The sequence below is a fragment of the Hemiscyllium ocellatum genome, chromosome 16 (assembly GCF_020745735.1).
Source record: "Hemiscyllium ocellatum isolate sHemOce1 chromosome 16, sHemOce1.pat.X.cur, whole genome shotgun sequence".
Lineage (NCBI taxonomy): Eukaryota > Metazoa > Chordata > Chondrichthyes > Orectolobiformes > Hemiscylliidae > Hemiscyllium > Hemiscyllium ocellatum.
The window spans coordinates 57,130,956-57,158,344 of NC_083416.1; the positions used below are offsets into that span (position 1 = coordinate 57,130,956).

Below are 27,389 nucleotides of genomic sequence, written 5' to 3' on the forward strand. Positions count from 1 at the left end.
AGTGTGTGACTAATGTACAAAGACTCATGTTGACTTGCATTATGTTAGTTTGTAGTAGGGCTCATCAAGTAAAGAGTTATTCCCATTCTTTGGCTACAAGAAATGGATCTGCATACAAATACTTGATGGAAAATAAATGTTAAAATACACATTCATTGAACAAGAAATTGAGGAAAAGAGAAGAATATCCAGATATTCAATCAATAGGTTATGGTAACTGAACAATGCCATGGCATACTATTCAAAACTGCACACACTTAAGTGTGTTACGAATAATGCAATGTAATGGCACAGATACAAATATTGTATATGTTTGTAGGTTAAGTCGATACAAGAACAATTTTACCACTTCCACATTTTTCTGTGTTGTGATTTGTTGGAAGGGAAAAAAATGTGGCTAAAATGGAAACAGCTTTCTGGAAACAGCTGACCCTTTAATCCATTTACCCAGAAGTGATATTGATATATCAGAAAAGAGAGCAAATTAGAGGATAAAAGATGCTACCAAAAACATTCAAAAAATTTGGTTGGACTTCAAAAGGTATATAAAATGGATTTTTTATATAACTATCTAAACCTTGATCAGCTGTCTTACAAGTCCCTTTAATATTTTCAACAGTTTATAAATGTTTATATTTTGTAAGATCTTTGATGACCTCTTTCCCTAAGTAACTGTTAATCCCATTTCCAACCTGAAATCCACAATTTTATTGTTTTTGAGTCATACAGCACGGAAACAGATCCTTCGGTCCACCTCATCTTTGCCGATCAGACATCCCAATAGGACTTAGTTCCATTTGCCAGCAATTGGCCCATATCGCTCTAAACCTTCCTATTCATATATCTATGCAGATGTCTTTTAAATGTTGAAATTGTACCCACCACTACCACTTCCTCTGGCAGCTCATTCCATACATGCACAGCCCTCTGCGTGAAAAAGTTATCCTTCAGGTCCTTTCAAATCTTTCCCCTCTCAACTTCAATCTATGCCCTCTAATTTTGGACTCACTCACCATGCCCCTCATGTTTTGATAGAGATAATCCACAATTGACTAATTATTTTAGCTTAATATTATATTTATTCTTCAAATTAAAATGAAACTAGGGTGAGATTTTTCCATTTCAACCCTAAAGATGTGCAAGATGACTAGTGATTTAGAATAGTCTCAAGTATCACAGTTTTGTATTTTCAACAAACAAGTCTAGCAACAAAACAAACTGTAAAGTGTAATGTTTCCCTTAAATCAGTGATAGCACTCACCTCAGAGACAAGATTGTTGATTCAAGTCTTACTCCAGTATTTAAAGTAAAATCAAGACGGACACCCTATCTTCCAGCAAATAAAGGTGACAGAAAGGCTCCCAAGGCAATCTCCATTTCTCTCAAATCACTGCTACCAAATAGATCAATGGCTATTTATCAAATTAGTTGCTGAGTATCTCCAGTGACAAAAACAGTGTCAATACTGCAAAAATAGTTACCTGGCTAAAAAACACTTTGGGATAGTCTGAGGCATGAAAGATTAAAGCAAGAATTTTTTAAACATCTCATCTTTTCACTAATTTCATATTTATTTGTCCATAATTTTCTCAATCATCTTCAAATATATTGATGTGAAAGTTGACAGCTTGATGGTACATGAAATATAAGGCCAGTTCTCGCTTTCAATTTATATCTCCTTTAGCACTATGGACAACAGAAAACATTCCCATTTTCCCCATAAAATAATATTGATCATGACAGGCAGGTGAAGATGATGATAGAAATAGGTTCCTGGCTACAGTAATAAACTAAGTTCCAATGACTAACCCTCAAGCCAAATTATGTGAATTTTCCTTATGTTGCATTCAATCTTCATAAACATTTAATTACCTACAAAGTTTCTGAAGATTTCTATTGCTTAATTCTCAAATACATGGTTTTCACAAAATTTATTCTATCATATTCAGCAAATTAAGATACTTTTGGTTTTGATGCAAAATGCTAATGCAGATCTGAGAAGTTAATGCTTGTCATTAGGAAAAATAAGTTTACAAAAATCTGCTTCATAAGTCAATGAATGCTTCCAGGTTATTGAATAAATTGTTCAGATAACATGAACAGATTTATGTACATATTTATATCTACACAATATTAAAGGATGACATTTAGAATTGCTTAACCCTTAACCTAACTACTTTATTTTTCATTATTACAAAATATGTACATTTCAATTTTAAGCTATTAGTCATCCTCCTATAAACAAAGCAAATAATATTGAACGTATAAAATTCTCTCTAGCATACTGCAGCTTTAAAAAAGGGCAAATCTTTATTATACAGAGATCTTAAAGTTAGGCAAGGCATCTTCCAATTGACAGAAAAAAAATTAGTAAGTTTCTGAATATAGTCAAGAAATGTATTTTATATTTATATGTCATGATTACTTCAAACAGCCAGTACATGAACAGGGGTGTTCTTCACAAACCATCTTGCAAATATTTTCATATAGAAGTATTAGAATAAAGGTCTTCAATTTGTTTCCGGAAGTAATTTCGCATTTCTGACCTCTTCGCTTTAAGTGTTGGAGTCAACAGACCATTTTGGACAGAGAACATTTCATAGTGGAGATGGATGGCTTTTACCTATAAAATCAAGAAATCACAGATATTTATTCAGGTGGTCACTCCTTACTTTTCAAGTTTCCTTTTACCCCCTTGAAGGCACCCAAATTTGTTCCGAGCTTGAGGGGTTTGGAAGACCTGCTATAGAATTTCCACCTAGCTGTTACAACTCCATTTATTTTTCCTTTCTGACCATCTGACTCTCTATTTTTTTCTCACCCAGGATAAGAAATACATTTCCACCACTGTTCAACATAGCTATGAGAATACACGTTTCAGGATGGGAAGAAAGAATTACAGGAAATCACAACTTCTGATCCAGACATTGTGTCCTCTAAATTTCATATACAGCACAGAAATAGACCATTTGGCCCTTCCAGTTAATACTACATTCATGCTCAGTGTACATCGTGCTACGTTCCCCCCCCCCCCCCACCTAACTCTATCACAATAAATAGATAATCTCTTCATCTTCATTTGCTAGCATTCCAGACATTGAAACTTCATCTTAAGGAGGCCTATATTATGTTCCTATGGCCCTGGTTGACATGTGGGTGGCATTCTATCTTTGCATCTGTATAAAGGATTAAATAATGGTGTCTCAGCCATGTTTGGAGGGCGTAGCTCTTTTCTTGTAGCAGTCATTCCAGGGCCTGAGGACCTTGGAAAAAGGGAGGAGTACTTGTATTCTTTGTTGCGCATGAGTCATGCCAGCTCCCTAGATATCTAACGTGGACCTGTAAAGTTTAGCATGAACAGTTACATATAAGTTGAACACTGACAGATTGTTCTTTTCTATTGATAAACTCTGTAGGCTGTTGATGGGGTGGTCTCAAAGAAACATGGGTAAAATAAACAGTCCTCTGCATTTAGGGGAAACTATAATGGTGGCGAATCTCACTGCCCAAGCTGATTGACTCTCCATGTCACAGCTAGAGACTGCAAGTCCACAGGATTGAGACACCTGGAGGCTTCCTAAGGAAGTCACATGCTAGGAATGTCAGCCTCCTGGTTTCTTGGTAGGCAAAAGGAGGATTATAGTACAGTTGGTTTTTGATCTGATATGGCAAGGTTCCAACTGTATTTCAGTCCAAGTGACTTGCAGGTTCCTCGTGATGTACGTATTTCCTTCCATTCTGTACTTGCGACAGAGAAACAGTGAATACTTAAGGTGTTAGATCAGTGCCAATCAAATGGGCTACTTTGTCCTGAATGGTGTCTAGATTCTTGAGTGATGTTAATACTGCATCCAATCCAGGAAAATCAAGATTATTCCATCACACTCCTCATCTGTGCCTTATAGATGGTGGTCAATTTGAGGTGTTAGGAAGTGAAGTACTGTACATGTAGCAGAATTCCAAGCCTCTATCCTGCTCTTGAAGCCACCGTATTTAATAAGCCATGCCAGTTCAGATTTTATCTCCCTACCCTGGAAGTTAGTGGGGTTTCAGTAATAGTAAGTGTCAATAGAAAATTGTTGAATTTTCTTGACGGAGACATTTATCGCTTAGCACCTGTGTGATGCAAATGTTACTTCTCACTACCAGCTCAATCCTGAATACTGTCCAGGTTTTTCCACATTTGGACATGTATTGCTTTATTTTCTGACTAGTTGCAAATGTTGTTGTGCAATGTTCAATCAGCAGACAACCTCGTTTCTCTTCTTATGAAGAGAAAATTATTGATAAAGCAGCTAAGATAGCTGGGCCGAGGACACTGCCCAAGGAACTCTTGAAAGTGTCATGTGGGTAAGATGGTCCAACACCACAGCTATCATTCTTTTGTGCTTGATATGTCTCCAAGCAATGGAGATTTCACATTATCACTAACTCCAGTTTTGCAAGCGCTCCTTAATGTCATACTTGATCAAATACTGCCTTGATTTCAACGGTAATCACCCTTAATTATCTGTAAGTTCAACATTCCTGTTCATGTTTGGACCAAGGCTGTAATGAGGCCAGGAGCTGAGTAGGTTTGGCAGATCCCAAATTGAACTTCATTGGGCAGGTTATTCCTTCGCAAGTGTCCTTTGATAGAATTGTAGACAACACTTTCCATCACCTTACTAATGATAACAAGTGAACTGATGGGATGATAGTTGTTTGTGTGACTTTTAACGTGCTTTTCGTGGACAGGACTTCTCTGGGCAATTATTTTCCACACTGCTGCCTAGATGCCAAAGTTACAACATTTAGACTAGGGGCACAACTAAGTCTGCAGCACAAGTCATTAGTGCTATTGCCAAAATGCAGCCAAGGCCCACAACTGTCAATATCCAGTACCTTCAATCATTTCTCTGCATCATGGCGCATGAATCAAATTGGCTGAAGTTGGCATCAATGATACTGGAGATCTCAGCAAGAGGCTCAAATAGATTATCCACTTGACCCTCTGGCTTTATTGCATTCAATAGCTATTTTTAAAAAATGAAAGTTCTGTACCTGACTCAAATTAATTTGTCTCTATTTACAGAGCACCGCATTCTTGTTAGATAGTTATAGAAGTAAGAAATTTGGCAGACTTTTAGATACTTAAAGTTTGATTGTAAAAACTTGCTTGTTAAATAGATAAAGGCTTTACAAAACAGATAAAGGCTTTATAAAACAGTTACAACATTAACATTTAAATAATTTTTGTTAAAATAATGAAGCAACTTAACTCTTGCAGTGCATCTAACTGACAATGACCAATCAAAAGCTTAGCATAGCAACATAAACCTTAAAGATGTTTTCTCTTATTTCTTAATGTTGAATTCACGTATGGACTACTGTCCCTATGATGTGTGCTAAAAAGATTATGCTTTGACATTCACTTATAATTATCTATTTATCTTGTGTGTTGAGATCGGAATTGTTATGCACAAATGTTAGGACCTAAATTTCAAGGACAGTAGAATTATGGCAGCATTTACTGTTATTTAGATTTTTAACCAATCTTGTAAAATTACACAAATTCATATGATAAACAGTTTTTAGAAATAGATTAATTAACTTTACCTTAAGCAGTCAAACAGTCTCTAACTTTGCTGTCACTCTTCTTGCCTTTTTGTTTCTTTAGTTGTCATTTTCTTGTATCGAGACTAGAGGGTCGAGTAGCTCAGTTGGCTTGAGAGCTGATTTGTGATATGGAGTGATGTCAACAGTGGGTTTAATTTCTACATTAGCTAAGGTTATCATGATGGATTCTTCTCAACTCCTCCTCTTGCCTGAGGCACTGTGACTCTTTCTTCTACCTCCAAACAGCGGATTGAGATGTACTATTCTACATACTGTAACACAATCTATTTTAAGTTAAAATAAATTCTGGTAGAAATTTACATGAACCAACAAAATATTGTGATGTCAAAATTATTTGTGCATTTAGTTGTTCTGATAATTCTGCTCCTTTAACAAGGTTACGGTGTCCTTGGTTTTTGTCTCAGGAGGTCATAAAAGACACAGACTCTGAAAAATCTGGGTTTGAAAGGTTATAGGGTCAATTTGATTATAGTTAACAGATACTGCCTCAGTAAAAAAAGGCTTTCAAGTTAAAAAAAAATACACTTGTACAATGAAAGGGGAATGGTCAGTTCTCCCAGCTCAGCTTTTCTCTGGTTTGATTTGGTTTTTTGGCAGTCTGGCTATTCACTGAAAGCAGTCAGGCAGTTGTAAAAACTGCTGGACCCAAAGAAGCGAGTCCAGGCTGATCCTCCTCCCTCTCTCTCGCTCTCTCTCTGACATCTCTCCTGTAAGACTCTGTTTTGTGACAAAGGGTGTTTAAGGGGATTGTTACAAGTATTTAGAACAGCATCATTAAGTTGGGATGATCTGTTGGGTTTTAAAACAGGTTAAATTATTCAGTATTTTGTTCTCTTTTGCTTAGGTTTCATTCAGTAATCTTGTAAATAAATTGTTTTGTTTAAAACTACGTGGTTTGACCAACTGCATCCCCCATAGAATATCTGTTTTAAGCAGGTATAATACAATTAGAAAAGGTAGAGTCTGGGCTAATTTCTTTAAAATGTTTTGAGGGGGTCCAACCTGGTCCATAACCAATTGGGAGTTCATCTGGGATTTGTTCTATAGTTCCGGATTGGGATTTACATTATTGGACTGAAGACAGTGAATGATTAGGTGTTAGTGTCTCTTGTTCTGGGTGTTGAATTTGGTTGGTTTCAATAGATCTTGGAATAGCAATGGCTCTTTAAGTCACCAAAGATTTCCTGGGGGTAGAAGAAGTGACTTCAGGAATTTTGCAAAAGGTTATTAAGGCAAGCTGCTGGAATTAGAAGACAAGCCGAGGTTGGAGCTGCCTCCTTCCATGAGGAAAGCAGAAAAATACAGCAATAGCTCAACAATTAATTCTGCTAGAAATGCTAACAGAATTTGTAGAGGTGGCTAAAGTTCAATTGAAAAGGAAGCAGTTTGAGTTCAAGGCCAAAGACAAGGAATTACAATTAAAAGTAGAGTAAAAGAAAAAAAAATGCTTTAGTGGAACAAAAAGAAAAAGCGGAAGATGACAGAAAAGAGAGAAAGAGAGGGAATTTGAACTTCAGAAATTGGCACTTAAAACAACAAAGTCAGCTTAAAAGGATGAAGATCAAGGCTGAAGGTAAGCTAACTGAGGAAGAGAGTAAGAATGAGCAAACCTAGGTAGCCAAGGCCTGGTGAGAAACTGTTTATATATATTCAAGCATTGTCTAAATTTGATGGGAAGGATGTGGAAGCTCTTTTCATCGCATTTGAAAACGTGGTGGTCAGTGACCATGTGGGTTTTGTTGATCCAAGCAAAACTTGAGGATAACTTACCACAAGGTAAAATGGAAACCCTTGAAGGAGTCAAAGAAGTTCAAAAGCTCCAGTATTTTCACTGCAATAAAGTAGGCCACATGAGAGCACAGTACTGGTGGGTTAGGAAAAGCACTGGGAAGCCAGATGTAGGAAAATAGGATAAGCCAGTGAATTTTGTTGGAGTGGTAACAGAAAGCACAGTGGAGGCTAGAAAGCTACGCCACAATGTACAACCTGGTCAGAGGTTGGATAAGGAGGAAGTGCCAGATCTTCTCAAACTATATACATGTGAAGATAAAGTTTATTCTTATAGGCCAGGTGCAACTCCACTTTCAAGGAGCTATGAATCTGCACTCCAAGGTCTCTTTGTTCAGGAACACTCCCTAGGACCTTACCATTAAATGTATAAGTCCTGCTAAGATTTGCTTTCCCAAAATGCAGCACCTCGCATTTATCTGATTTAAACTCCATCTGCCACTTCTCAGCCCATTGGCCCATCTGATCAAGATCCTGTTGTAAATGAGGTAACCCTTTTCGCTGTCCACTTCACCTCCAATTTTGGTGCAAACTTACTAACTGTACCTCTTATGCTCACATCCAATTCTAACAGGACTAGACAGGGTAGATACAGGATGTTCTTGATGATGGGGGACCCAAAGGTCACAGCCAAAGGATACAGAGTAAACCATCTAAGATTGGGATGAGGAGGAATTGCTTTACCCCCAGAGAGAGTGGCAAGTCTGTGGAATTCACTTTCACAGAAAGTAGGCAAGAGCAAAACATTGTACGATTTTAGGAAGGAGTTGGATACAAAACTTGGAGCTAAAGGGAGCAAAAAATACAGGGAAAAAGCAGGAAAAGGCAATTGAGCTGGATAATCATTGAGTCTGATTTGCCATTCACTAAGAGCTAAATGGCTACTTCTGATGTCTGTGTTTTAGGGAAAACATAATGGGACTTGATTAGATCAGGAATGAATTCTTAGCAGATACTTACAGGGCAAGAGTGGCGGTTTTGTAATGTGGAACTGATTATAGAGGGAACACATGACCTTTAAAATGATTGAAGCACTTAGGTGAACAGCAAGGGGTATTCGCAACATTAGTTTCACATGATGTGAAGTACTTGGCTGTGTAGTCACTGTTAACCGCAGAGATCAGTTTCAAGTGCCATTGCTATAGAAATTAACGTCGCTATAGAAGTTAACAAATACAGTTGCACCCAAACCATAGAAACACAAGGATGTGAGAATGTGAGCCATGATGGGACAAGAGCAGTTGCGTTATAATAACAGTTGCTGTCTCGTCTCTGCGGTTGTATCATCCATGTAATTGCCAAACTTCTGCAATAAACATTTAAAGAAGACATTGTGCAGTTCCCATGCCTGGTTACTCCTATTATTAGAGATGCACCAAATGAATCAACTAAATTCAGTCCATTTGAATTAGTTTTAAGAGCATGAAGTAAGAGGACCGCCAAAATTGATTAAGGAGAAATTAGTAAGTCAGAATTTAGTGACCACATATTTTGACTATGTATCAAATGTTTAGGAATGATTAAATAGAGCGGGCAAGTTGGCTAGACAGCATTTGTATCACAGCAATGAAACAGGAAGCAGACAAGACAACAAAAACTCAATTTCACCAGCGCAGATAAGGTGTTAGTGTTACTTCCAGTAATGAGTTAACCTTTAAAAACAAGGCTTAGTGGACCTTATCACGTCGAAAGGTACTTGAATGAGGTGAACTATTTGAGTGGGCGGCACGGTGGCACAGTGGTTAGCACTGCTGCCTCACAGCGCCTGTAGACCCGGGTTCATTTCCCGACTCAGGCGACTGACTGTGTGGAGTTTGCACGTTCTCCCCGTGTCTGCGTGGGTTTCCTCCGGGTGCTCCGGTTTCCTCCCACAGTCCAAAGATGTGCGGGTCAGGTGAATTGGCCAAGCTAAATTGCCCGTAGTGTTAGGTAAGGGGTAAATGTAGGGGTATGGGTGGGTTGCGCTTCGGCGGGTCGGTGTGGACTTGTTGGGCCGAAGGGCCTGTTTCCACACTGTAAGTCTAATCTAAAGTAAAAAAAAATAAGGACTCCAGACAGGAAGAAATCTCTGTGTGATGTGAGTATGCTCAAAAGGTATATTGACAGGGAAGAAAAGCAAGGGGAGAATATGTTATTGGTTACAACACAGAGGAAGGATCCAAATAAAATTGAGAGGATTCTGAATTAGACATTCCTCAAATTAAACTGGACAATGAGGAATTTGTCAAAAATTGGGACAAATTATTGAGTTACCGTCTAGAGGAAAATCAAAATGACCTGTAGGAGTTGTTACTATCACATGGGGAAATATGTGGAAATAAGCTGGGAAGTACTAACTTAATTATGCATGATGTAGATATAGGAGATGCTGTTCCTATTAAAGCAACATCGATATAGGCATAATCCTCTAAAGTTGGCACAGGTTCAAAAAGAGATGAACGCATGCTCCAAGATGACATAATTGAAGTGAGTTACAGTGACTGGAGCTCACCCATAGTAATGGTGCCAAAACCAGATGGTAGCCAGCAGTTGTGTGTGGATTATCGCAAGGCCAATGCAGTTGCAAAGATGAATGAATATTCATTTCCTGAAAGACTGTGTTGAGAAGGTGGGACAAGCAACTTAGAAATATAAGTTGGACTTGCTCAGAGGATATTGGCAGGTACCTTTGTCAGAAACAGCGAAGACAGTTTCGGCTTTTGTAATGCCAAATGGACTGTGTCAGTTTAAAGCCTTGCCATTTGGTATGAAAAATGCGCCAGCCACATTTTACAGACTAACCAATAAAGTCATTGCCAGATTACCCAATTGTGCCGTGATTATAGACGAGCTGGTGATTTTTAGCCACACATGGAAGTAACATTTGCAACACTTATCAGACTTGTTTGATCAAATTTGGACGACAGGCTTGGTGATAAACCTGACTAAAAGTGAATTTGCCAAAGCCCAAGTCACCTTCCTGAGCTATGTTATTGGACATGCACAAATGGCCCCACAGGATGCACAAACAAAAGTAATTGGGGAGTTTCCCATACCAATGACAAAAAGAGCACTGCTATAATTCCTGGGATTGAGTGGATTTTATCAAAAATTCATACCAAATTTTAATAATGTGGCTGCTCCACTCACTGAATTGCTAAGGAAAGGCAAGAAGCCTCAGTGAACAGCGGACAGTCAGAAAGCATTTGACAGCCTGAAAGCTGTGTTAACCACTGGCCCAGTATGAACCACACCTAATTACGCAAAGCCATTCAAGGTGGCTATCGATGCAAGTGATGTGGGTGAGAGTGCTGTGCTCTTGCAGGAAACTGGTAAGATAGAAAGATCCATCAATTATTTCTCCAGGAAACTGAACATTCAGCAGTCGAAATATTCAACAGCTGAGAAGACTTTGAGCTTTGTGTTGGCATTATAACATTTCAATGTTTATGCTACCAGCAACGTATCGGAGACAATCATGTACACTGATCATAACCCACTGATGTTTGCGGAGGAATTTAAGGACAAAAATGCCAGACTATTTAGATAGAGCTGTGACAGCCATTCAATTTGAAAACTGTGCATGTGGCAAAAAAACATGAATGCTGACACATTTTCAAGATTTGAACGGCAAACAGGTGGTGTTGGGTCGCAGGAATAAAAAAAGACCGAAACAGAATGTAGTAGTGCATGTTTACAGTCAATGTGATATGTGTGTGTGTGTAATAAAGTACTGACAGTTTAGGACTAAAGGGTTTTAAAATGAAGTCATTTTTGGATATTGATATTTTAAGGGGGGGGGGGGTGAGGATACTGCTCCTTTAAACAAGGTTACGATGTCCTTGGTTTTTCAGAAGGTTGTAAAAGACACAGACTCTGAAAAGATTGGGTTTGAAAGGTTTGAGAGCCAATTTGATTATAGCTAACAAATACTTCCACAGGAAAAATGGCTTTCAAGTTTTAAAAAAATGCTTGTACAATGAAATTTATAATGAAGGTGTCAGTGTGTATTGTGCCTTTAAGAGAGAGGAAGCTGTCAAGGACTGACTGAAAGCATAGAGTGTGTTGAACAATTTAAAATTGTAATATTTGTTGAAACCAATAGCTGCGGTTGCATTGCCATCGATGCTAATGACGTAGGAGTTGGAGCTGTACTGCTACAGGAAGATGATGGTGGGATTGAACTGCCAGTTGACTACTTTTTTAAGAAACTCAACATCAACCAGAGGAAATACTACACGATCGATAAAGAACTATTGGGTTTGATACTGGTCTTACAACATTTTAATGTGTGTGTCATGAACAATGTGTCGGAGACAGTTGTGCACACAGATCTCAATTCTCTTACATTCTTGGAATGCTTTAAAGACAAGAATATGAAACTATTTTGTTGAAGTCTTATGTTACAGATTTTTACTTTACAGTTCGTACATGTTGCGGGTTATAAGAATGTAATCGCAGATGTGTTATCGCGAATTTAACTGAAAGTATAGATGAGATTCGGATCTATTCAACGTCATGTATATGTGGGAAGACATTAGTGTGAACTTAGTTTTGTCATTTGTATGTCATGGTCACGTGGTTAAGGAATGGAGAAAAAAAATGATGCCATCGTTTCATATGATGGTTCATTTTTTCTTAAGGGGGAGGTGTTATGAAGGTGTAAGTGTGTATGGTACCTTTGAGAGAGAGAGAGAGAGGAAGCTGGCAAGGACTGAAAGCACTGAATGTGCTGAACAATTTAATAGTATAACATTTGATTTAAACAAATAGCTGGAGCTGCATTTCCATGGAACAAAAACAAATTCAAATTCAGCCAGTTTAAATTATGCCCCAGATACCAAAGTCCAATTAAATTTGAATCTTACTGTTTGGGATGACATCAACCCAATGAAATGATCTGATGCTTTGGGAAATAAAACCAGACATTTTGAACAGTTAGGGGGAGAACAGCAAAGAGCACCAACAAGTACAGACTGCTAGTCGAGCAGCTCTCTGAAAGGTAACTGTCCATAAGAAAAGTTGTGCACCAGAAGACCAAGAAATGATGACCCAAGAAAATACAGAGGAAAATCTACAAAGGAGACTCGACAAAGCTGGCTGGCTTTGAAACGTGATTTTTTTTTGTAAATCTTAATCAGGGTTTTTCTTAAAATTGAAATAACATTGCAGAGTGGAAGGGAAAAGATAGGTTTAAGAGAAAGGAGTTGTTGTTTTAAATGTTCTCTTTTGGACTTCAAGAATAAAATTGTTAATTTTTACATTAAATACTGAGATATGGAATGGTTCTTTGCCTCAAAATTTAACATATTACGGTGTGAGGTGAGCTTCTCTGTGTGTTGGGTTTAAATTAGCAGAGGGGTTTACCCCATGTCATAACAAAGAGGAGTGGCCAGTTCTCTCAGCTCAGATTTTCTCTGCTTTGATTTGGTTTTTGGCAGTCCGGCTGTTCACTGAAACCCGTCAGGCAGTAGTAAAAACTGTTCAATCCAAAGAAGCAAGCCCAGGCTGATCCTTCTGTCTCACTCTGACATCTCTCCTGTAACATCCTGTGTTTGATTTTACCTTTTGTACCAAGGGGTATTTAAGGGGATTGTTGCAAGTATTTAGAATAGCATCATTAAGTTGGAATGATCTGTTCAGTTTTCAGATAGATTAAGTTATTCAGTATTCTATTCTCTTTTGTTTGTTTCATTTGGTAATCTTGTTAATAAATCATTTTGTTTAAAACCATGGTTTGACCAACTGCATTCCCCTGGAATACCTGCATTAAACCTGCTTAAAACAACTAGCAAAGTTCAGGTCTGGGCTACTTTCTTGAAATGTTTTGAGGGCCTGGCCCATAACATTGTACAGCCGAAATATCTCCCTCTTGTCATAATGGTGGAGAAATTCAATGAATATTATCTTACCTGTTCAAATGAATAAAGGCCAGCTTGTTTTCCCAGTTTTACCATGTCTTCTATAAGAGCTTTTTTAAAAGCCTAAATCAAAGCAAACCGTTAAGTAATATTCAACTTGAACCATGCACAAAAACTAAAACATCTTCTCCATTTTTTTTATTGTTAAAGCAGTAACAGGAAATATAACTTTTCATTTTTATTTAAACAATACTTGTGCAGATATTACTGGAATATCTGCTTTTCATTGGTACAACTTACCTTTTTCTGTAGTGTGAGATCTATTTTGTTTAGTTCAAACTATATTAAAAATATAATGCGGTAAATTTGTTGATATAGTAACTCCAGTCACCAATTTCTTGGCAGAATTAGGGTAAGCAGGGATAAGACTGCGGAGGAGAAAAACACTGATCCTATCTCCATACATTTCTCCACTATTTCCAACAGCTGGACTGTCTGCAATCATCTGGTGTAAGCAAAAGCTGAAACTGAATGCGTATCCTAGATGCGAACATGGAATATATAGGATATTGGATGGAACCTTCTGGGTTAGGTGGATGTCTTGCATTGGAACAGTCATTCTTACTCTCCGATAGATGAGCCACCATACTGACACAGGGGCTAGCACTGCTGCCTCACAATGCCAGGGATCCATGTTCGATTCCAGCTTTGGACAACTGTGTAAACTCCACACAGACATTCTCCCTGTGTCTGTGTGGGGTTCTTCTGGATGCTCTGGTTTCCTCCCTCATTTAACCATGATGCATGTGGGGTTATAGGTGCTGGGTCTGCATAGGATGCTCCTCAGAGGGTTGGTGCAGACTTGAATGGTCTCTTTCTACACTGTAGGGATTTTATGATTTACCCCATCAGGCAATGAAATAAACAATATTTGATCTTTCTGTTGACCAAGAATTCTGGAATAGGATACTGCACCCATCAAGAGCTGCCAGCTAATCATAGGGTGGCAGTTCAAGAACTCTACAGTGTCACAAAGGAAGGCGGCCATGGCTGCTGCTGAGCCAGAATCCCAGGATTGAGAATCAACCCAAGGACAACTGTGGGCATTATTGGGGAGGGTCAGAGGTCAGAGAAAGCTGTCAGTGACTTCTTCCCTGCCCCACGTCCATGGATTATGCAAAACATTATTGCAGGTTCAGCCCAGCTCATCGATCCAGCCACCAATTTACATGCAATCCGCACAGTTTTATTGTCAGATCAGTTGCCTGTCATTTCTCTTGTCTTCTGCTGAAAAAACAGCAGACTGAAAATGCTCTTCTAGTGGTTGCTACTTGGCTATTCTACAGGGTCTTTAATGGAGTGGGAAGATGACCCATGGGCCTTTTTACCTTGGGAGGAAGCTGAAAGGCATTGGGTATTAGGCCTGACCACTGAACATTTGAGGTCTCCTGCCTCCAGGAGGCCAGGAACATTCTGCCCATTGATTGAGAATGTTGAAATCATGCAATACTGCTTTTTGGCCAGTAGGGATCACCCAATTAACACTACATAATAGCAGTATAGAACTAAAGTCCTGCATAATAAGGTTCAAACATGCTGTGTGGTCTACATATACGATTTTAAAACATACCTCTGATTTAGCTAGTTCTGCATAAGAATGTTCAAATCCCTTTTTCCTTGCCCAGGCTTCTGTGACTTCAGGATCAGGTACAACAATACCCACCAAGAAGGACTGTACCAAAACAGGGAAAGCATTAAACAGAATTTAAAAAGTGCAATCGAGTTAAGTTCAAATATAAACCAACTTTCCCTTGCTTACATGAGAAGGACCTTACAGCAAAATTCAATATTGAACATTGACACCATATGCAAAGTTAATGTAACATCAGAAACCCTGATATTATGTAATTATCTTTTGGGCTAAGATGTTCTTTTGCATGTTCTAACTTCTAGTCAATGTATAAGATTTTTGTAACTTGTTTTCAAGTTACTCATTTTCCTCTTATCTCCCTTCGTCTATTGAAGATCACTGCCTTCATTAGCTGCCTGTCACAGTACAATGCTAGCTCATTATGATCAATATTGATATATTAAATGTCTCACAACACTTATGTTGTAAATACAGAACTACACAAAAAGAAAATCAGAAGCACAGGAAGAGAAAATTCAAGAAATTAATCAAGGTAAAATATGTTTTAAAATTAAGTAATATTAAACAGATTACATATCTGATGAATGAGGAGGTACAAATTGTTATTGTTTATTTTATTCTTGAAATATTAATAATCCATAGTTACCTGCAAACTATCTCCATGGACATACACTTGGGCTACAGGCTCACTCCGTACATAGATATTCTCAATTTTCTCTGGTGCAATGTACTCTCCCTGAGCAAGTTTGAATATGTGTTTCTTTCGGTCTATGATTTTTAAAGTGCCATTCTGTATATATTGAAACAAAACAATAATCCACAATAATTCAATCGTTACCTCCAACATAAAATCACAATATTACTCCTGAATAAAGGAAGGTGGATGTACCAGAATTACAAACTCAGCTCCCAAACTAGATATGGACATGTCTGAGCACATAACATTCACAAAATCTCAGAAACTGCACTGCCTTAGATGAAAGTGCTGCCTGTTACAATGTGCTATACATTATTGAATGATGTGGTTGGTCTATTATGGTATTACTCTAGGACATAAAAGTTTCTACTTTTTTTTAGGTGCAGTACTTAGGGAACATTCATGTGTTGGAAATGATGCAATTTTGATTTTGTTGTGATTTGAAGCCATGCTTTATAAAAAGAAAATGATTTGGATTTAGTTTAGTGAGGAGGGTTGAACGACTCTACTCTTTTTAAAACACCTTTGTCAACTTCAACAAATATTCTTATTTCTTTATCAGCATTCAAAAATTTAAATGTAATTAACTAGGTCATAATGATGGAGCCAATTAATTACAGTACAAGGTTTTCTCAAGTGAAAGGAAAAGGAATTTTATTATTTACTATCTACCCAGGTAAACTAAAAAAGGGCATCTAAGACATAGACAAACACAGGCATTATGCTGAAAAACAATGTTGGATGCAAGGGAAGGTAAAGGCAGTTACATTTTAAAATTTCTTAGAATCTTTGTAATTTGGAGATGTCGGTGTTGGACTGGGGTGTACAAAGTTAAAAATCACAACACCAGGTTATAGTCCAACAGGTCTAATTGGAAGCACACTAGCTTTTGGAGCGTCGCTTCTTCATCAGGTGATAGTCCTGGTGAAGGTGCGACGCTCCGAAAGCTAGCGTGCTTCCAATTAAACCTGTTGGACTAAAAACTGGTGTTATGTGATTTTTAACTTAGAATCTTTGAGTTCTGATAATGACTCCAGTCCCAACTGTTTAGCTGTTGCACTGTTTCTTCAGCAGTGGTAAAGTTCGCAGTTCTTTTTCAGAGAATGGTGGTTGCTTCAAGTTGCTTTTTCACCAGGCTTTGACCTTTAAAGTTAGAGAAGGAGAGGGAGGGAGAGGGAGAGGGAAAGGGACCAAGAAGAGGCAGAGAGAAGGAAAGGGAAAGACAGACAATCAGAAAAGGGAGATATACAAAGAGGGGGAAGGGAAAGAGGCTTCCAATTCTTGCTTGCAAATCCATTGTTTCTTGTTTCTGCCCTATCACTTTCATCCCAATGTGTAATACAACTTCCAGAATCAACCCAGAAACACAGATGAGTTTCATGCCCTCTTAGAACTGCGTTAATTCTGGTTCAAATTGATCCTTGTTTACTGATGGTTCCATTAACTTAGCTCAACCTGATCAATTGACCTTAGTACACATTATAGTTCAGCACCTGTCATTTTTAAAAGCCACTTAAGTCCATGAAGCTCTTACATATTAAAATCAAGTAATGGAATATTGATATTCCACGTTTACGGTTATCAAGACAGGTTGCAAATTCTGAACTGACTTTTTTAAAAAGATTAACATGCCACACTCCAGCTGAGGATGCTGAACATTTATGTCACTATATTGTCTACGTTTCAACTCTACTGAAATGAAGATAATGAGCTGAGTTTTACCAAAAAAAAGTCAAGTGCCAATTTTGGCAGGTTTCACGCATGGTTTCTCTCCATGAACCTTAGCAAGTTTTTTTCACGTCATCTTCTTGAATACTCCTCACAACTCTGTACATATCACCATGTCACCTTTGTCTTATTCTCTCAGTCACCACAGACAAAGGACTGGTCATTGCCAGAACCTCCCAGTATGCCTGGCACTTGTATTATCATTAAAGGCTAGAGTGCAACTGGTAAGAGGCTTGCAGCAGACCTAAACATTTGTATTATTTGCCCTGGACATGTTGAGTAGAGGGAAAGTTTCACCCTGCTTTGTGAACGGGGAGCTGGAGGTGCTGGTGGGTGAACAGTGCGTACGTTTACTGCTCATGGTGTATGCACCGAGATGTGGATGATTGGAGGAGGTCTGGAATAGCAAATGATGAGCTAGAGTTGCCAGGTTACTGCTTTGACTTCAAGATTCTAATTGTCATCATCTAGCTTCCATCCAGTAAATAGGAGAATGTGAAATGGCTCAACAGTGGGGTGAGAAGATGTAATAGGTGAGAAGATGTTCCCAATGTTCATGCCTTTCAGCGATTGGGATCATTCTACTTAGCATGTCTGTAAATCCACACAGAGAACAATACTTTGCAATAGAATGAATGGACAGCATCTCATTGACCTTAAGTAAAGCATCCGAACAATAACCTGGGTAATCATAAAAGTGAAGACACATCAGTAAAGTAACCATTTAGCCAATGGGTTTTTTTGTTGTGAAAGAAATGTGCTCAGACGTAACGTTATCATGCAAAGCCGGCAACTAGAAAATATATCGTGACCCATATTGAATCACTGGTTATTTAGAGAGAGAGCATGTGAATTAGGAACAGAAGTAGGTCTTTTGGCCTCAAATGCTACACCACTGGCTAATCTGTTTGTGTCTTGAATTTCATATTCCTATTTACTCTTGATAACCTTCAATTCTCTGGCCTAACAGAAATCTAGCTTACTCCATTTTAAAAGTATTCAATGACCACCCAGCTCCATCACCTACTGAGAGTTCCAAAGTCACACAGCCCTGAGGTAAATTCTCATCACTTCCGTCCTAAAAGGGTGACCCTTTAATTTTAAAATAATGCTCACTAATTCTGGGGCTCCCCCATAATAAGAAACATCACTTTCACACCTATGTTGTTAAACCAGTCAGAATTTTATACACTTCAACTAAATTACACCTCAATCCTTCTAAACTCCAGTGATAACACACTCACCCAACTCTCCCCATTAAGGAAGCAGCTCATTCCAGATAACAATCAAGTAAACCTCCTCTGAAGTGTCTTCAGTGCACTTACATCCTTCCTCAAATAAACCAACCAAAACTACACACAGTATTTGAGATACAGTCACACCAAAGTCCAATACAAATGGAGCACAACATTCTTTATGTTATGTTTAAACCTTCTCATTGGATAGGATAGCATTCCATTTGTCATCTTAATTATTGCAATGCCTGTAAACTCTTGTGACACATGAACTAAAGCTGTAGTCTCCATCTCACTGACTGAGTGTGGTCTTTCTGACAGCTGATCTTACCGACTGCCCTTGTTCCCTTGCCCCACACACATTGATTGTCATGACCCTGATTCCGGAAATGTGCAGCTCGAGACAAAATTATGCTTTTAACAGGCTTTGCTAACTTGTTGCATCGGGTTTCAGTTTGGGTCCAGATGGACCTCCATCACAGGATAAAGTAAATCTTTTGGTTACAATGTCAACAAATGAAGAAGAAATATACTAAGATCTGATGTGCAAAGCCAGTATATTACAGTACCAGAAAAATAAAAATGCTATTTAAGCCATCCTGTCCATGTGGACTCTGCAAGAGCAGCTATCAACTTTCTGGACATTCCAGAGGTGCAGATCCAGAGTCTGCCTGCAGAGTTGTAGGGTAATAGCATGAACTTCAATATGAGCAATAATGATGAGCAAAGTCATAGAGATGTACAGCATGGAAACAGACCCTTTGGTTCAACCTGTCAACACAAATTTCATGCAGAACAGGAAAATTAATTTTTGTTCACAACTATAGAAGAGCTTCTGCCTTAAATATTGCCAAATATATCAATAAGTTAAAATGGGAATTTGGGACAACACCACACAATGATGCACAGTAAATTCAAGGGTAGTTTTCCCTTGAATAGCAAACTTTGGATAAAGAAATTTGACAAGGTGAGGCCATTTTGAAAGCTCAACAGTGTTTTTCCCCTGATGGCAGCAGCAAAAGGCAAGGCCTGAACTGAAACAGCATTTGGTATTTGCCATCTACTGGCCAGACAGAATAACATCATTCACAGGTGGCAAACTAATTAAAGGAACAATGACTGTAATTAGAATTGATTACCTAGAGTGTGGAAATAGTCCATACCGACCCTCCGAAGAGTAACCCATCCGGGTCCAATTCCGGCTGACTAATTGACCGAACACAATGGGACAATTTAGCTCAGCCAATTCACCTGACATGCACATCTTTGGACTATGGGAGCAAACGCACAGGGAGAATGTGCAAACCTCACACAGACAGTCACCCAAGGCTGGAATCAAACCTGGGACCCTGGTGCTATGAGGCAGCAGTGCTAACCATTGAGCCACTGTGCCACCCCTCATGGTTGCTGGCTCTTTATTCAAAGACTTAGGACCAAACAGGTCACAATAACAGCAATCCAGAATAAGTCACTAGGTGTTTCCACAGTTACAAGCTAAGTGTAATCATTTCTGAAGGTATCTTTCAGCAATTACAGAAAGACATTGAAATACTGTGAATGCTTCTCACTGCATTTGATGAATCCAATCAACATGACCAATACAGTTTAGCTGATTGCTTGAGTGTGCGTGGTTTTTACAGCCATGACAACGAAAGAGGATCTTCTCATTCTTTTGCCCCTTAAAGTGAGAACAAGCGAAGATGTCTAAAATAAATTGAAAAAAGGTACGTGCATGAGAAGAACACAGCAATGAGGAAACTGATTTCCATCACAACTGACAGCACATCTGCTATACTTGGTGCAAATGCAGGCTTTGTTGCATTTTGCAGAAATGGCCCTGATCATCTCACAGAAGACGCATTGTCTCAGCCTGCTCCTGCCCCACCGAACGACCCATTGTCTCAGCCTGCTCCTGCCCCACCGAACTCATCTCCCAATACCTCGACACGGTCCTGTCCCCTTTAGTCCAAGAACTCCCCACCTACGTTCGGGACACCACCCACGCCCTCCACCTCCTCCAGGATTTTCGCTTCCCCGGTCCCCAATGCCTTATTTTCACTATGGACATCCAGTCCCTGTACACCTCCATCCCCCATCACGAAGGACTCAAAGCCCTCCGCTTCTTCCTTTCCCGCCGCACTAACCAGTACCCTTCCACTGACACCCTCCTTCGACTGACTGAACTGGTCCTCACCCTGAATAACTTCTCTTTTCAATCCTCCCACTTCCTCCAAACTAAAGGAGTTGCCATGGGCACCCGCATGGGCCCCAGCTATGCCTGCCTCTTCGTAGGATATGTGGAACAGTCCATCTTCCGCAACTACACTGGCACCACCCCCCACCTTTTCCTCCGCTACATCGATGACTGTATCGGCGCTGCCTCGTGCTCCCACGAGGAGGTTGAACAGTTCATCAACTTTACTAACACCTTCCATCCCGACCTGAAATTCACCTGGACTGTCTCAGACTCCTCCCTCCCCTTCCTAGACCTTTCCATTTCTATCTCGGGCGACCGACTCAACACAGACATCTATTATAAACCGACTGACTCCCACAGCTACCTGGACTACACCTCCTCCCACCCTGCCCCCTGTAAAAACGCCATCCCATATTCCCAATTCCTTCGTCTCCGCCGCATCTGCTCCCAGGAGGACCAATTCCAACACCGCACAACCCAGATGGCCTCCTTCTTCAAGGACCGCAGATTCCCCCCAGACGTGATCGACGATGCCCTCCACCGCATCTCCTCCACTTCCCGCTCCTCCGCCCTTGAGCCCCGCTCCTCCAACCGCCACCAAGACAGAACCCCACTGGTTCTCACCTACCACCCCACCAACCTGCGCATACAACGTATTATCCGCCGCCATTTCCGCCACCTCCAAACGGACCCCACCACCAAGGATATATTTCCCTCCCCTCCCCTATCAGCGTTCCGCAAGGACCACTCCCTTCGTGACTCCCTTGTCAGATCCACACCCCCCACCAACCCAACCTCCACCCCCGGCACCTTCCCCTGCAACCGCAGGAAATGTAAAACTTGCGCCCACACCTCCACACTCACTTCCCTCCAAGGCCCCAAGGGATCCTTCCATATCCGCCACAAGTTCACCTGTACCTCCACACACATCATCTATTGCATCCGCTGCACCCGATGTGGCCTCCTCTATATTGGTGAGACAGGCCGCTTACTTGCGGAACGCTTCAGAGAACACCTCTGGGCCGCCCGAACCAACCAACCCAATCACCCCGTGGCTCAACACTTTAACTCCCCCTCCCACTCCACCGAGGACATGCAGGTCCTTGGACTCCTCCACCGGCAGAACACAACTACACGACGGCTGGAGGAGGAGCGCCTCATCTTCCGCCTGGGAACCTTCCAACCACAAGGTATGAATTCAGATTTCTCCAGCTTCCTCATTTCCCCTCCCCCCACCTTGTCTCAGTCGGTTCCCTCAACTCAGCACCGCCCTCCTAACCTGCAATCCTCTTCCTGACCTCTCCGCCCCCACCCCACTCCGGCCTATCACCCTCACCTTGACCTCCTTCCACCTATCCCACCTCCATCGCCCCTCCCCCTAGTCCCTCCTCCCTACCTTTTATCTCAGCCGGCTTGGCTCTCTCTCTCTTATTCCTGATGAAGGGCTTATGCTCGAAACGTCGAATTCTCTATTCCTGAGATGCTGCCTAACCTGCTGTGCTTTGACCAGCAACACATTTGCAGCTGTGATCTCCAGCATCTGCAGACCTCATTTTTTACATCTCACAGAAGAATCCATCAGCATGCAATAGCGAGTTACGTTTTGGCTTTTTCTCATGTAATGACAGTTAAGACTGTAAACTTGATTTGAGTAAGATCCCTTCAGCATAGCTTGTTTAAATCCTTACTCAAAATAATTAATGCTGCCTACAAAGAATTAGTCCTCCATGCTGATGTGAGGTTACATCGAGGAGTTAGTGGGCGGCACGGTGGCACAGTGGTTAGCACTGCTGCCTCACAGCGCCTGAAGACCCGGGTTCAATTCCCGACTCAGGCGACTGACTGTGTGGAGTTTGCACGTTCTCCCCGTGTCTGCGTGGGTTTCCTCCGGGTGCTCCGGTTTCCTCCCACAGTCCAAAGATGTGCGGGTCAGGTGAATTGGCCATGCTAAATTGCCCATAGTGTTAGGTAAGGGGTAATGTAGGGGTATGGGTGGGTTTCGCTTCGGCGGGTCGGTGTGGACTTGTTGGGCCGAAGGGCCTGTTTCCACACTGTAAGTCTAATCTAAAAAAAAAAGAAGGTCCTGCAAAGATTTTTCAATTTGAAGGCTGAAATCATCATTTTTCTTAAAGCAAGGAAAGTAGTGTGCAATGAGCTGCCAAACAAGGTATATTGCTCAAATTTGGGTTCCTTATAGACAGAACAGTTCAGCTCATTCAGTTTTGATATTATCTACAGGAAAAAAGGACAGAGACATAGCGCATATGATCAGCGCTACCAACATAAGAACTAGGAGGCAGGAGTAGGATGTCCAGCCCTCCGAGCCATTCAATAAGATCATGGCTAATCTTTTCATCAGGTCCTCTTACCCATGTTTTCACCATATCCCTTAATTCCTTTATTTTTCAAAAACGTATTTACCTTAGCTTTAAAAGCAATTACAGAAGTAATGTCACTACTTCCCTGATCAAAGAATTCCATAGATTAACAACCCTCTGGTGAAGAAGTTCCTTGGCTATTCTGTTCTAAACCTGCTTCCTCTAATTTTGAGCCCATGTCCTCTTGTCCTAGTCTCACCCACCAGTGGAAACATCCTATCTATCTCTATTTTAATCGATTCCCTTAATAATTTTATTTGATTCTATAAGATTCCCCACCCTTCCCCATTCTTCTAAATTCCAATGAATATAAACCCAATATACTCAGCCTCTCCTCCTAAGCTAACCACCTTAACTCCAGAATTAACCTAGTGAACCTCCTCTGCACCCCCTCCAGTGCCAGTACATCCTTTCTTAAATAAGGAGACCAAATCTGCACACAGTACTCCAGGTGTGGCCTCACCAGCACCCTATACAGCTACAACATAACCTCCCTGCTTTTAGCTCAACCCCTTTCTCAATGAAGGACAAAATTCCATTTGCCTTCCTAATTACTTGTTGTACCTGCAGACCAACCCTCTGTGATTCATGCACAAGGACACCCAGGTCCCAATGAATGTATTCAAATTGAAACTAGCTCTGTAGTCGTCCTAATTTAAAAATATAGTGCTTTAACACTTCAAGTCTGGAGAAAACACTAGAAAAATAAAATCAAACACAAAGATAAATGATTCCACTCAGAAACCTTTGATCCACACTTGGAATTTAGTAAATTAATCTAACAGATGTTTTCAGGAATTAGATGCAATTGAACAAACCATCATGTTTGTCTCAATTCCATTCTTTCAAGTTAACATTAGGGGTTGGCTACCAAATGTCATTAGCTACAAAAATAAAGTGCTAGGGAAACTCTGCAGGTCTGGCAGCAGCTTGCTGTAATCTTCACTGCAGCAAGCTGAAGGCAGAAATGTTGGCATGGAAACAGTGACAATATGCAAGCAATTAGAAGCTTGGGGTTAGTTTATAGATACAGCAAAGGCATTTGACAAAGCTCAATCTGTGTTTTGTCTCCCCAGTGTAGAGGAGACCACATTGTGAGCAGCAAATATTTGCCAGGAATTGGTGTTGGAGAGACTGTTAGGTCTGAAGGCTGATAAGTTCCCGGGGCCTGATGGTTTACATCCCAGGGTACTGAAGGAGATGGCTCTAGAAATCATGGATGCATTGGTGATTATTTTCCAGAGTTCGATACATTCAGGATCAGTTACTGCAGATTGGAGGGTGGCTAATGTTGTTCCACTTTTTAAGAAAGGAGCGAGAGAGAAAGCAGGAAATTATAGACCAGTTTGTCTGACCCCAGTGGAGGGAAAAGATGCTGGAGTCAATTATAAAGGATGAAATTACGACACATCTGGATAGCAGTCACAGGATAGGTCAGAGTCAGCATGGATTTATGAAGGGGAAATCATGCTTGACTAATCTTCTGGAATTTTTTGAGAATGTAACTCTGAAAATGGACAAGGGAGATCCAGTGAATGTAGTGTACCTGGACTTTCAGAAAGCCTTTGATAAAGTCCCACGTAAGAGGTTAGTGAGCAAAAGTAGGGCGCATGGTATTGGGGGCAAAGTACTAACTTGGATTGAAAATTGGTTGGCTGACAGGAAACAAAGAGTAGTGATAAATGGCTCCCTTTCGGAATGGCAGGCGGTGACCAGTGGGGTACCGCAGTGATCAGTGCTGGGACCGCAGCTTCTTACAATATATATTAATGATATAGAAGATAGTATTAGTAGTAACATTAGCAAATTTGCTGATGATACAAAGCTGGGTGGCAGGGTGAAATGTGAGGAGGATGTTAGGAGATTACAAGATGACCTGGACAGGTTAGGTGAGTGGACAGATGCATGGCGGATGCAGTTTAATGTGGATAAATATATGGTTATCCACTTTGGTGGCAAGAACAGGAAGGCAGATTACCACCTAAATGGAGTCAAGTTAGGTAAAGGGGCAGTACAACGAGATCTGGGTGTTCTTGTACACCAGTCAATGAAGGCAAACATGCAGGTACAGCAGGTAGTGAAGAAAGCTAATAGCATGCTGGCCTTCATAACAAGAGGGATTAAGTATAGAAGCAAAGAGGTTCTTCTGTAGCTGTACAGCGCCCTGGTGAGACCGCACCTGGAATATTGTGTGCAGTTCTGGTCTCCAAATTTGAGGAAAGACATTTTGGCTATTGAGGGAGCGCAGCGTAGGTTCATGAGGTCAATTCTTGGAATAGCAGGACTATCTTATGTTGAAAGATTGGAGCAACTGGGCTTGCATACCCTTGAGTTCAGAAGACTGAGAGGGGATCTGATTGAGACATATAAGGATTGGACACTCTGGAGGCAGGAAACATGTTTCCACTGATGGGCGAGTCCTGAACCAGAGGACACAGCTTAAAAATAAGGGGTAGGCCATGTAGGACAGAGATGAGGAGAAATTTCTTCACCCAGAGAGTGGTGGGTGTGTGGAATGCTCTGCCCCAGAAGGCAGTGGAGGCCCAGTCTCTGGATTCATTTAAGAAAGAGTTGGATAGAGCTCTCAAGGATATTGGAATCAAGGGTTATGGAGATAAGGCAGGAACAGGATACTGATTAAGGATGATCACCCATGATCATATTGAATGGTGGTGCAGGCTCGAAGAGCAGAATGGCCTACTCCTGCACCTATTGTCTATTGTCAAATACAATGGACTAACTTGAATGAAGTGTAGATAAATCACTGCTTCACCTGCAAGTTGTGCCTAGGACGTTGGATAGTGAGGGGGAAAAGAGCTTGCAAACTGGAGGAACTGTGCATCATCTTCTGAATAGAGCCCTCAGGACTATACGTTCAGTTTAACAATCTCAGAGTATGAACCTTTATGCTCCTTATGCACTCACACATCCCCAGATCCTGTTCTATAAGTTGCTCCCAGAACAGCCAATCCATTTTCAATTATTCACAATTCCCAATAACACCTATTCAACATTTATTTATTCCCTGGTTTACTATCAACAATATCTTTATCAGCCTTCCTTTTTTTCCCCACTTTCTCTCTGGGCACCTCTTCCATCTATTTGGCTCACCCACCCCACTCCCTGTCAGTACAAATGTCACTTTTTTCCAGCTGTTTTCATTTCTGACAAAAGGGTCACTGGACTCAAAACATTAGTTGTGTTTTTCTCTCTCTATCCATTGATCCTGCCAAGCCTGTTAAGTTTCTCTAGCACTTTCTATTTTTGTTTCAGATTTCCAGTGTCTGCAGTTCTTTGTTTTACTATATCTGACATACTGATTCGATATGCCTAGGGCTGAGGAATAAAGGGGAGATGTGAAACGAGATATAGAGGTGGTGGATGGGAACATAGTGAAGTTCAACAATTCTTCCACAACGGACATTACTAAAATAGCTTGTCCAGCAAATTCAACATTGCCATTTGTGATAGTGTATGTGAAAATTGTCTGTTGTTATGTTTTCTACATTACAAAACTGTTTCATACACCATAGAGTGACATCTTGTGGATATAAGTAGTATGTGTTTTTTTTAAACAAACTCCATTTTGGACAGCCACGTTTTGGAGAAAACTTTAAATCAAAATATTGCCTGTTCCACTGATTCATGTTGACATTAAAAGGTGCCATGCAAGAGATTTCTCCATCAACCAATTCCATCAAGAAATACCATTAACAGATCGATTGATCCATTAAGTAGACAGGTCTGCTGTTTTGGCTTTCTTACACTGAAAATGGTAGCATTAAATTCTTAGCTGTCAGGTCTAAGGCTGCCATCCAGACTAATTTCATTTTTTTTTACCAGCAATCAATATTTTTGATTGAATGAAAACTGTGATCCACAGAGTTTGCTTTGTACTTTGGTACTTTGTACCGCTGTGATACTTGCCAAATAAATGCAACTGCTTTTGATGTTTCCATATTCCATCAGCTTGATATTAAATTGATAATTTACTACACAAGACTTCATTGCAGCTAACTTTGCCCAAAATGCCTTAAACTGGAGTCCTGAGAATCACAACTAGCAAATGTGACAAGCCTCTCTATAAAATTATTAATTCCTTCACTTAACCCAACTTTAAAAATTTTGCAACATCACAACAATTGTATCATAATTCATTTGGTCCTTGAAGAATATTGGTCAACACCAGGTATCACAAAGCTGTTCTTTTTTCTCAAAGTTACTGTGTTCCTTGATTTCTTTTCAGAGGGGTTGTA

At 40.3% G+C, this 27,389-nt stretch overlaps 1 protein-coding gene across 7 annotated transcripts in view; it reads right to left on the reverse strand.

Annotated features, from left to right (window-relative positions):
- Nucleotides 1-2,475: 2,475 nt before the first annotated feature.
- Nucleotides 2,476-27,389, reverse strand: part of LOC132823222 (long-chain-fatty-acid--CoA ligase 6-like) — a 100,465-nt gene continuing 75,551 nt past the window's right edge. For 6 of the 7 annotated variants that reach the window (XM_060836843.1, XM_060836845.1, XM_060836846.1 and 3 more), the window contains 4 exons: nt 15,545-15,688; nt 14,878-14,979; nt 13,299-13,370; nt 2,476-2,623 (listed from right to left, as the gene is read on the reverse strand). In XM_060836843.1, the coding sequence (XP_060692826.1) occupies nt 2,483-2,623; nt 13,299-13,370; nt 14,878-14,979; nt 15,545-15,688 (459 nt within the window). In that variant the 3' untranslated portion in view covers nt 2,476-2,482. The remainder of the gene's footprint in view (nt 2,624-13,298; nt 13,371-14,877; nt 14,980-15,544; nt 15,689-27,389) is intronic. The other variant, XM_060836847.1, reaches the window with a different exon arrangement.